Below are 11,717 nucleotides of genomic sequence, written 5' to 3' on the forward strand. Positions count from 1 at the left end.
TAGGTAATTTTTGAAGAGCTCCTTGCAGTTCACTGTTCTCTTGTCTGTGGCATTTGATTCGATTTGCGCACTTCAGTTTGTGATCCATTTCATACATACCCAAGAAAATGATGGCTGTCCTCACTGAGTGCTCCCGCGGGAGGACATAATGCTGTCTGCTCCAGTGGCGGTCAGATCGTCAGCTGATGTTCTTTTATTACCGGTACTTAATTATTCCTTTTCTTGTGGGAAATGTTTGTATGAGGAGATCGACTCAGTACCAGACCTACGCAGCATTTGCAGTCTAATAGTCCAGCAGTGAAAGAGCTACCATAGACCAATTTTGCTAATAATGTGGATCGGTCATATTATAGCCAATGCCCAATCCAATAGAAGGTTGATATCGCTGCTGTTAGTGATCCAGCATATTGGGTCAGTGTGTCCCTAATTGTGGACACCACATATAGTATACAAACAACAGATGTTCAGTGCGGCAGAACTGAAGTTAGAAGAGGGAGGAGAGCAGTACAGATAATACTCCGGTCAGGTTTTCTTATCAGATTCAACACACGCGCGCACACACACACTCCAGTTATTTCTACAACCAGCTCTGATAAAGTAAGAGTGGCCTGTGCAGCATAAGAAAGCTGGGGGCTCTGAAGACGCCACAGAGCATGGGGTGTCTTCTTTCTTGCTGACACGGTCTCCCTCCAAAACAAGCTCATTTTTCATTGAGCAGCAACGCTGAATGCACAGGGAACAACTTGCCTCTTTAACGGTAGTGTCTGATAGAGGAGCAAGCACTCAACGTGGAAAGACTAGTGAAGGCTCTCTAATGAAAACAAATCAGACGACGACCGTGGTCTGCAGTATATCTGAGAACGTGGACTGCTTGGACTTGTCTGCCATACAAATTGACACAATGATCAGTGTTTTTAATATAAAATGTTAATGTGCAGTGTACTGTACATTAAAAAAGTGAAAGTATGAGTAATTTGTCTAAACTTTTGCATTATGAAAAATGTGTGAACAGACTTTTTTTATACTATACTAGAAATATGTGTAAAGCATTTCATGGAGTTGTGCACATTTACCATTTGACACCTGCTGTTATGTACTTATAAAGCTCATTTGCTAGGACTGGTTTTCTGTAGTTAGATATTACTATAATTGCGTTGTAGAGCTGTAATAAAGCCATTTACGGAGAATTTTGCTCAGATGTGTGCACATGGGCACTCTTGTCAGCTTCACAGCATGTTATCAGACGTGGCTTATAACAAAGAGTTCTGCATGATATATCTGTAGTGTATATTTGATCCAGTGGATGTTAGCCCTCAGAGCAGGATTTACAGGTGGAGGGCTGGTAGAAGAAACTGATGTGTGTCCTCGAGGCTGGATGAAATGCTTTGAACAGGAAGGATGGTGCAAGCACTGTTTTGCTTGACATGTCACGTCTTTCTCCTGTCTCGTTCTAAGACTGATATGAAAGGTTGAAGTAACAGCTGCACATTACATTGTTTGCAGATGGGCTTTGATTATAATGATGTAAAATGCTTGAAGGGTAACATCAGTATAGTGTATATGTGGTGCTGTTCTTCAGCTAAAAGCTGATACGGAGACAATGCTGTCGTGACTTTCTTTGTTTTGACCTGTCAAGCTGTCACAGCATTGAATGAGTGCTGCTGTGGTGTTTATGTTGAAATGAAGCCGAAACGTTTAGCAGATCCTAGTGGCTGATATTTAGAGAATTCATTAACAATTAATTAATAATAGGTCATATGCCAAAAATTTCCAGCTGTCAGGTTCTTACCTGTGAAGATTTGATACTTAATCTGTTATTTGTTCTAGTTTATGAGGAAATGATTGTCATTGGAAGCAATTATTTGATAACAGATCCATTCTCTGTTTTTTGAAGTTCTGACAGCTGAATTTTATGTGGCATTTTCTCACATAATGAATCTATTTCTTTCATGTATTTTAAAAGGCTCTTCATTGCTCAGGTTGACCAAACCTTATTTGGTTTCTTTGTCGAACTTGCTGGGTGGTACAGGCCCCTGGTAGACCCACAGAAAAATATTTACTCCCCTTAATTGATCATAACTGAGATCTGGATTATTGGGTGTTTGGAAAACCAGGTGTTTTTCCCCTCCCAAGGGACTCTGAAAACAGTACAGTCTCTTTATCATCATCCCTTTTTCTAAAACCTTTTCATTCTTATCACATCTCCTCTCATGTCACCTTACTCTCTAGACAGCTCCTCGTGCTGCCTTTTTCTTTATGTGCTTGCATGTAGTGCATATATGATGACACAATGCAGTGTAGTGAATCTGGGAGAAAAAAAACACTATTTGATCCAGGTGTCAAAACAGAACTCACAAACAGCTGTCTTTTGTTAGAGAAGAGAAAGCTTGTATTCATGCAAGACCCTCATCTTCCTCATGCAGGCCTTTCACTCAGTCGTCTGCTTTTAAATATTAATGAGGAATAATTTTGAATTAATGGCCAGAGCTGATGACAACTGTAAAAGGAGGCTGACCAGTGACTGTAGTTAACATTTAAACAGAATCCTTCAGAAGATTGTACCTTATTACTCATGCTTGTTATGCTGGACCTTTTTCTTATGGCAGTTAAATACAAGGGAAATGCCATATGTTTGTCTGAGCTATTTATTATTTCTATGTCCACATGCACTTTTATAGCAGCATGATACGTTAAGGTTTTCAAAGCCCATTTTTGTTGTTGTCTTGTTTCTAAGAGCTTAAAGGGACTAGCAGCCATCAAACTGTGTAGATGCATCTCAGGCAGACATGGCCCTTTTTCAGTCTCATGGGAGAAAGCAACCAAGAACCAGACCAGTGTTGTTGTTTGGACGCTGACAACAAGATATGTGTGGTAAAGCTAAAATATAGCACCATATAGTTTTTAATCAGGGCTATTGGGAACATGTTAGCTGTTGTGTGTTAGTGCGGCACGCTGCACCAGAGCTTAGCTTTTGTATATAGGCTAATACATTTATAGAGGTTAGCCAGAAGGACGTTGGCGGGTAGACTCCATCGATATGAAGCAGCTATATAAAGAAGAACCTCTATTTTATTGTCACTGTGACACGTACAGCAAAATTTTGTTTGGAGCCAAGGGGCCCCGGGCCGCTGCATGCATACACGCCACCATCATGGGCAACTTGGGGGGCTTCAGTGTCTTATCCAAGGACACTTCGACATGTGGACCGCAGGCACCGAGATTCAAACCTTTAACCTTCCGGTTGAGAGACTACTGCGCTACCCATCACACCACTGTCACCCCCAGATACAGATCTATATAAATCATAGAAGAGAATGAGCAGGAGCCAATAACTGAAGAAAAGTCCCTAGTGAGATGTGGTGATTGTGAATGTGGGGAGAAGATTAGACTGGAGAGAACTAGCAGAGGCTGACCCACAGAGGAATAAAGACAGAATGTGAGAGAAAGTCCTTGTTAGCAACATTTAGCCAAAGCTTTATTTAAATTTTATCTACTGAGGATGATATTGATATTAGAAGTTAGAATCAAAGTATTCAATTAAAATATGCAGCTACCAATGTCCTTTTTATATAAGACATCTGTACAAATTGGATTTGTCTTTGACTAAATTGTATAAAATGGGAGGTTTGACTATTTAGTGTACTGTATTTATGTATGTATTGCAAGTTCTTGTTACTTAGTGGTGCAACAGCGTATGTCCATATTTCTACTGCATTTACATACCAGACACTCGGTGCCTAGCCAAGTAAATCATTTAGAAGTCATTTCTGTCACTGTTCATGAAATATTGTCTGTAAAATTCAAAGAAAGTGTTTTGTCATGGTGAAAATTTGTATTGGCCTTGACACCATGTGTTCATTCAGCAAAATTATTTAACCCCTTGACTGTATTTAGGGTAAATTGTGCTCTCTGTGGTCAGTGGTGCAATTTCTGTGCATTAAATTGGCCAATATGTAAATATTTGATCTGTAAAATCCTGAGCTATCAAAATGAATGAAGATAAGCATTTCATCAGGAAGGGATTAATGACACAGCACTGCATAATGTATATCTGCACTACAGTGAATTGTCATGTTTACAATTGAGTCTTTGCGCAGATTAAACAAACAGCATTAATTAATTAGTGAGCTTGTGCTGATAGGTGGCTGCTGCTACTGAGCCAGGCTAGCTATTTACCCTGTTCCCAATCTTTATGCTAAGCTAAGCTAACCAGCTGCTTGCTCCAGCTACATATTTACAGAAACGGATTAGTGATCCATCCAAGTCTCAGCAAAATAAAAAGCTATTAAAAGTTCACACCCTAATTGAAGCTAAGTATAATTTGTGTTGATAGATCAACATCACATCAAAGTGTTTCTGTGTGTGTTATAAAGTCTGTATCTGGACGTTCAGTGTGTAGGTGTAGGTGAGATGGAAACAAAGACTGAAAGAGCACACAAATGTAGGAAACTGTGAAAACGAAGGTCACAAGTACAACATTTCTCCCTCACCCACAAAGAAGAGTCGGTGTTGTGAGGATGACTTCGATCCAGCGTTTATTCTCCGCCGAGTCATTTTCTCTGAATCATGCTCCAGACTAACAGCCTGCATATTCACCCCCCCCCCCCCAAAAAAAAAAAAAAAGATGTCAGTCTGCCGTTCTAGATCCCCTGGTACCTGGGTAAAGTCATTGCCATGTTTGTCACTTTGAGGCTTTATTTGTAGGTGTTAGTGAGTCACGGATCGACAGCAAGGTGTGCATGTGAGTGTGCATGCTGAAATTAGGATTGACAACAGGAAGCAGCCATTTTTCTCTCCTCCACCAAATCTTCTTTCTGCTTCCAGATTTCTGTTATGTCTGTTGCTTTAGGCTCTGCAGTGTTTATTTCTCACAGTCCCGCCTCTACATGGGTTTTATCAGCTGCAGCCCTCTGTTTTTCTGCTTCTCTTTATTTCTGCTCTTTCCCCTTTCTCTGTGCACATCTTGTAGGATCTGACAACCATCTTTTTTTTTTTTTTTTTAATGCTGTCCACCCTCCAAAGTCTGTCTCATTCTTTTAATTTCCCGCCTGATTCCCTTCTTTCTCTACCAGGATTTTCACGCTGAATGAGGTTCCTTCATTTGAGTGGTTAGACAACCAGGTAGTCTGGTGCATTTCTTCCTTACACAGAGAAAGAAAAGGAAAAAGCTTTCCTGTGTTGCTTCCAGCCTATTCCTCCTCATGGGATTGATCTCTGGTAACAACAAAAACCAGATACAGTTGAATGATTAAAACATATAACATATATATTACATTTAAGATGTGGAATCACAGATGATCTAATTTAGGGTTCATACAAACCTCGTTACTAAGCAATATTAGTCCACAGAAAGCAGTATGTTACTGCAGTCTGAACTGTAACAGTCACATTGCCTGTTTATTAACCTCATAAAACATTGGCATCAGGCCAGCTAATCATGCATCATTAGGTGCAGCTCTAATTAATTAAATCAAAATAAATACTTATGATACTAAATGGTGTAAAGAAATGAAATGCATTATACACAGTTGAATGAAATGAAATGATCTGTGGAGGCAGTTTGCTAATTCATGTTATTTTTACTTGAGCACTCCTACATCCAGCATCTGTCTTCCTGCATGTTCATTATATTGAGAAAAGTGGTCTTAGAAGCAATTCACCAAAAATGCCTTAAAGCATTGTTTGTTTCGATACTGACTTTGTGGTTTGAAACTGAAAGGAAAGGAAGTACTAAAGAATAATTTCTACATGGTGCAAGATGCTGGTGTGTTGTGGATTATGATTTCTCAAAGCTGCACTAGTCAGTTTTTATAATATACACTTCATGTAATGAGAAAGAGGTCACTCATCGTGACAACAGAATGATCCCACCGCCACTGTCGGTCCCGTCAGCATTTTAGTCTTCTTAGCTCATTGTTTTGGTTTTGCAGCCTGTAAATTGGCAGTTTTGGTTAGCTCTCACCGCTCCCATCAGTGTTGTTTGCAGCTGAAGCAGGCAGCAGTTTTCAGCAAGAAAGCTCTGATAAACTGCTAATTACCTGCAGCACACAGTCAGTCAGCAACTTGAGTGAGAACATATTGGAGCATTTAGCATTTAGGAAGATAAATATTTCCCTTGTGAATTGGTGAAGGCTAAAACCGAGCTACAAAGAAGATATTGAGGCCAGAAACTTGACTCCAAATGAATACTAACGTTTCTTTGTGTTTGCTGGATGCATAAAGAGGCAACTATTTGCTCATAACGGTAACATTGCGATGTTTTTTTACAACTTTTGCTGTCCTCACATGGCTGTAAAATGAAAATTGCTTTAAGGTTTGTGTCAAAGGCAGTGGAGAACGAAGACTTTAGTACTCTGTAAGTTTGTTCTAGTTTGAGTACAAGTACTTATAATCCCTGTTTTGTACTTTCATGTGCGAGTTTGAAACCAGAACCTCTGTCTTCACTGTGTCTATGATAGATCCTTGTTGATAACAGTAATGGGCTTGTTCCAATCACTTTGTACACAGCTTTATATAATGCAATCAGCCACATGTACTGTAGATAAAAACTGTTACATTAAGAATTACCAAAAGAAACCCTAAACAGGACTGATTACAGAAGAGGAGCAGTGAAGTTACAGCCATTTATTTTTGAAGTAACTTTTTTGATTCACTGATTTGTTTACTGAAAATTGTGATCCATGTTTCTTCTACAGTCATACACCTAGACTAATTTTGGAGTCAAATTTAGTCAATTATTTAGTCAAAATTGCCTGAGGATAAGAAAAGCCAACTCTGATCGATGCCACACTTTTGTTTTGCTTTTTGTTTTATCCCAGAATGTCCCCATTTCAAGAAAATTCTCTTGTACTGTTGTGAAGGGAGACTGAATGGTATAAAAGCTGTAAGCAGGAAATGTTTTTCAGTAGCTGATCCTTCAATCAGCCTCCTTCTTAGAGTATATTAAAGATGTGTTTGTATGAGAAACGTTCCCTCAAGACTGTAGATGAGCAGCTTGGTTTGTTTCATGACAAGTTAAATATGTTTGAAGGGAGGGGAGAAAAGGAGCACAATCCATTTTAAACTGGAGGAACACAGGTTTCACGTTCCATTCCCTTTCTGCACTGATGATCTCAACCTTTTAACGGTGCGCTTGGTTTTATCCAGGTCAGATGACTGGATTGCCTTGTTAAATTCTCCTGACTGTCTTGTTTAGACCGAGGCTCATGCTGTTTATAAGGATACAAACAGAGAAGCATAAAGAAAAATCTGCAGCTTCTGGAAAGTGTAACTGGAGGTTGCTTTAACAGAATCACTATGATCACTGTGAGAAACTCTAGAGATCTATGCCAAGCAGGCTGGTTTCTGAATTCCTGGTTTGTTTGCCTGTGTGTCTGGGTAACACACATTCCCTTAAAATGGCAGGGACGTGGCCCTCTTGTGCCTGCAGTATAAGCATCCAGCTGCTCTCTCTTCCTCCATTGCTCTGCTCCTTTTTTCTTTTCTTGTATATTTATCTCTGTTACCAACCCTCAGTGTGTGTAGTCTCCATGCTGCAAGAGCAAGAGAGCAGGTGGTGTGTATGTGAAGACGTACTGGGGTAAAAGAGTGTCCTACAGTCACATAAGGATCCCAGGACATTTATTTGAACTGAAGTGCAGATTTGTAGCTCCTTAGTACTGGTTAGCCCCCAGTTTGAAGAATGTGCCAGTAATACTGCTGTTTTCCCCTCTGCCCATAGGGAGGTCGCCCAGATTGACCAGTTCCTTCAGGAGACGGCTGCACGGGAAGCCAACGCCAAGATGCGTCTGCAGCAGTTCATCGAGGAGCTGCTGGACCGAGCCGACCGCGCAGAAAAACAGCTGCAGATCATCAGCAGCTGTGGCACCACACCAAACGGCAGCCTGGGACGCTGCAGCCTCCAGGCCTCGAAGGGCAACGGGCGTCAGGTGAGCTTATCAGAACTCGTCTGTTATATGTTAAACGCGTTACGTCATATTTGTTTTCAGATTTGACTATTTAGTTCATTTCAGAATTTTAGCATACAGAATTTTGTCAAGCCGTACAGCACACACTGACATCTGCTGACTTACAAATAAAGTTTTAGTGCATGATAATACAGGAAGTATAAAATGTTCATTTTTGAATCACAAGAGCTGTTTCAAATCATTTTGTCATAAATTTGCCAATTTCATAACAGATTTTTATGGTGTTTATTTTAATGCTTCACTTCAAGACTCCTCAGAGTGTTACTTCCAGCTCTTTGACAGTCCTCGACAGAGCAGCTTTTGGCTTTTGAAAGTGTATGGCCATTGATTATCCCTGTAATGGACCATAGGTCGAACCCATAACAGACTTTAAGATGCCTGAGAAAACAATTCTACTCTTGTTTTAAAAAGCTAAAGGGCAGTAACTGAGCAATTTTCATACATTAGCAGGTGGAAGTTCAACAGGAATCACCTCAATATCTAACCTCACAAGATGAGTATTTCTGGATGAGTGGAGACTGAAAATGGCATCAGATGCATTTGCTCACAATGAGTTGACTGTACGTTTAATGTCAGCTGACATTTAGATGACACCTACAAGATCAGGGTTTGTTAGTAGAGCAGACGATCAGTGTATGCAGGCGCACTGATCTTTTAAGTCATTTATTCTAGCTCATTAGTTGTGCCTCATATTCCAGAAATCAGTCATTACAGTATCTTCTTATTGACTTGAATTAAACCTTGCAGAGATGCTGCCTTTATATCCTGAAGTGCAAAATAACTTGAAGTTACAAGAAATCGATTTGCATTGGGTGCTTAAATTATTCTATATTTTTTAAGCGTTTAGGTTTAGTTTTTGTTCTTGTCCTGTGTGCTTGAAAAATTGGTTGAATACCATACAATAAATGGCCAAAAGTATGTGGACAAATGAGCATTACACTGATATGCGGTGGCTTAACATGACATTCTATATCCATGAGTATTTATCCACTCGTCTGGAGAGGCATTTTAAAAGATGGCGGAACCAGACGGAAGGAATTTGGATCTCGTTCATCCACAAAAGCGTTAGTGAGGGTTGGGCATTAATTTGGCCTCGCTCAAATCTGGTGTTCATCTTCATTTCAAAAATGTTTTCTGTGCTCAGGGTGTTTACTTAAAAACCTTTATCATTACACTTAAACAAGCCATTTTAAGAATATAACATTTTATTTATAGTGTAGAAATAGGAGTAAAAGAAAATTCTACTGCTGGTACATACTTTAAAGCATTTGTCTTGTAATTAATTGAAGCTGAACTACCACAGGATTATAAGATTAGGACTTAAATTTGCAAAGTGAACCATCTGATTAATCCCTGTCTTTCTAGCATCAGAATAGTTGAAACGGTGAAGCTCTGCAGCAGACTGTATCCTGACCGCAGCGTACTTGCATGAAAAACCACCTCATGCCCTGGAAACTGGAGATCAGCTCTTTGCCGCCAGGCTCAGTGCAGCTTCCCCTGTGGCACTTCCCCTCGATTATCTTAATTGTACAATGATTTAAAAAAAAAAAAAAGAAGCAAGAGCAGACATTTTCTGTTCTTAAAAATGTCACTTATTCAAATTGTAATCCAACACCTTTTGAAAAAGAGGTGACCTGTTTCAGGTTGATCAAATGTGTGGGCTGCCATGGAAACCAGTTCTCGCTCTTGCTCAAGGATTCAACGTGATTTTGAATCAGATGAAATGTGGTACAGATTTGCCTGAGGGGAAAAAAAAAAACAGTTTTAATAGATGCTGTCAGCGTCCTCTTCTCGCTTATTTGATATAGTTTTACAGTACAGTGACAAGCGATGCCATAAGGAGCCTGCTGCAGAGATGCCTGAAATCATTTCCTGGCATTTTCCTTGAAAACAAGAATATAAAATGATAACTTATTTCCTCTTTCGTAGCCATATTATAAAGTCATTTGACTTGAGATTGGTCAGAAATACTGGCTAAGTTTAGACTCTTTCTGGATTTAAACATCAACTGGTTGCGTTTCACTTGCTTTGTTGCTGGGCTGCGACGAATCAACCTGACAAGTGAAGTCGCACACCAGTTGGCACCTACTTACGCAGTTAGGGAAACCCAGTGATGTCATCCAACTAATCGCACAACTTCACAACATGAATGTCGGTCTCTTCAATCACGGAATTAGCAAGGTTGCCCTTATCTCCTAGGAGACAGGTTTTAGGGTTTTAGCTAAACCCCCAGATCAGTCTATTACAGTTTTTCACAAACAAGGAAACAAGGTTGTAGTGTTTTATAGATGATTGGCTTTATAACAGAGACAGGACAAGAAGGTGAAATACAGTAAAAAGGAATATTTGAGTTTAGACAAAGCCTAATTTGCCAGATTGGACTTTATTTTGCTCCCTTTATTTCTGGGAGATTGAGAGATCTGTTCTGCCTTCACTGCAGTCTGGTCAGGAATGAGAACCATGAATGCTGTGTTTGCCTGTTTCCTCCATGGTCCAATTTCACCAGCACTAAGCCAGACACAAGCTGTGCGAGTAAAGCAGAGAGGGAGTGACAGTGTCTGTTTGTGCACATTTTTCCTCTGTGGCACGTCGTCGGTCTGGTACACAGAGTTCCACCTGGCACTACTGCACGCACACACACACACACACACACACACACACACTGATATACAGCACATGCACGTACAAACACTACACACAGCAGACTTCAATGCACAGTTGGCTTTGGGTGGTGTGTGAAAGAGAAACTAGGAGCATTTTCCTCTTGAATAGAATGAGAGTCTGATTGCACTCACGCTACCAAATACACTTAAACATTCTCACCAGCTTTCAGAGCTACAACTGGATATTTTAGGTTGTTGGAAAGATGCCGAAGATGTTTGTGTTGCTAGAGTCAGGGTTTGATGATAGAAATGTTTGGCCAGTATCTCTGTCCACTATGACTGTTAAGGGTTAGATATACAGGCCAGGCTGCCATGATGTTGGTCATGGATGATATCATGGTAGAAACGTGTCTCTGTAGCTTCATGGGACTGTGATGGTACATATGGTTACGCCACTAGTATAACTGTATTCAAGACGCAGAATTGAAGCTGATGTTCCATCGGCTAGCCTCCCCATATAATCAATCCTTTTCATTTTGGACATCTTATGAGATTTCCTCTTAGTCCTGACAAGTTTCCTCTTGCCTAACTGTTTCTGTTCATTGTTTCCTCAGATACTTTAATCCACTGTGCTGCTCATGCACAGATCTGGAAGCTTTAATGATATGAAGCCGCACCGCTAAGCCATACAGAAACGTCTTTAATAAAAGATGTTCATTTTGATTATTATTTTTGACAAACATTCAAATTCTGTTTTGAAATAGGTTTAGAAAACCTCTGTGATGGCTCTAAAACTATCTGCTGCTTCGTTTAATATTTCTTTTTTTTTCTCTTTCCAGTGGGAATTTATAGTTTTCATTCTCACAGCAGTGCTATCTTAGTATAACAGCTGTTGTAACACAGTATACAGTATGCTGTGCTTTAGTTTATTATTTTCATTAAGCTATTGACATTTCTCTTGTGAAAAACTGTAATAACCATCACATGAGGGATTTTGTAACCTCACACAACAGCCATATTTCTATGTGAATGACATTTGAACCAGGGGTATCTCTCTTGAGGTTTGGGGGACTGAGCCACCTTTATAATAACACTTTTGTTTTTGCCCTCCAGAGGAACTCCAGCCTCTCTGGTAGCACAAGGGGAA

General features: G+C 39.9%; 1 protein-coding gene across 1 annotated transcript in view; it reads left to right on the top strand.

Annotated features, from left to right (window-relative positions):
• fbxo41 (F-box protein 41) overlaps positions 1–11,717 on the top strand; it is a 37,212-nt gene that overhangs the window by 15,600 nt on the left and 9,895 nt on the right. The window contains 2 exon segments of the mRNA XM_020602022.1: positions 7,721–7,928; positions 11,684–11,712. Of these exon segments, the coding sequence (XP_020457678.1) occupies positions 7,721–7,928; positions 11,684–11,712 (237 nt within the window).

Source organism: Monopterus albus, unplaced genomic scaffold, assembly GCF_001952655.1.
Source record: "Monopterus albus unplaced genomic scaffold, M_albus_1.0 scaffold54.1, whole genome shotgun sequence".
In the NCBI taxonomy this organism is placed as follows: domain Eukaryota; kingdom Metazoa; phylum Chordata; class Actinopteri; order Synbranchiformes; family Synbranchidae; genus Monopterus; species Monopterus albus.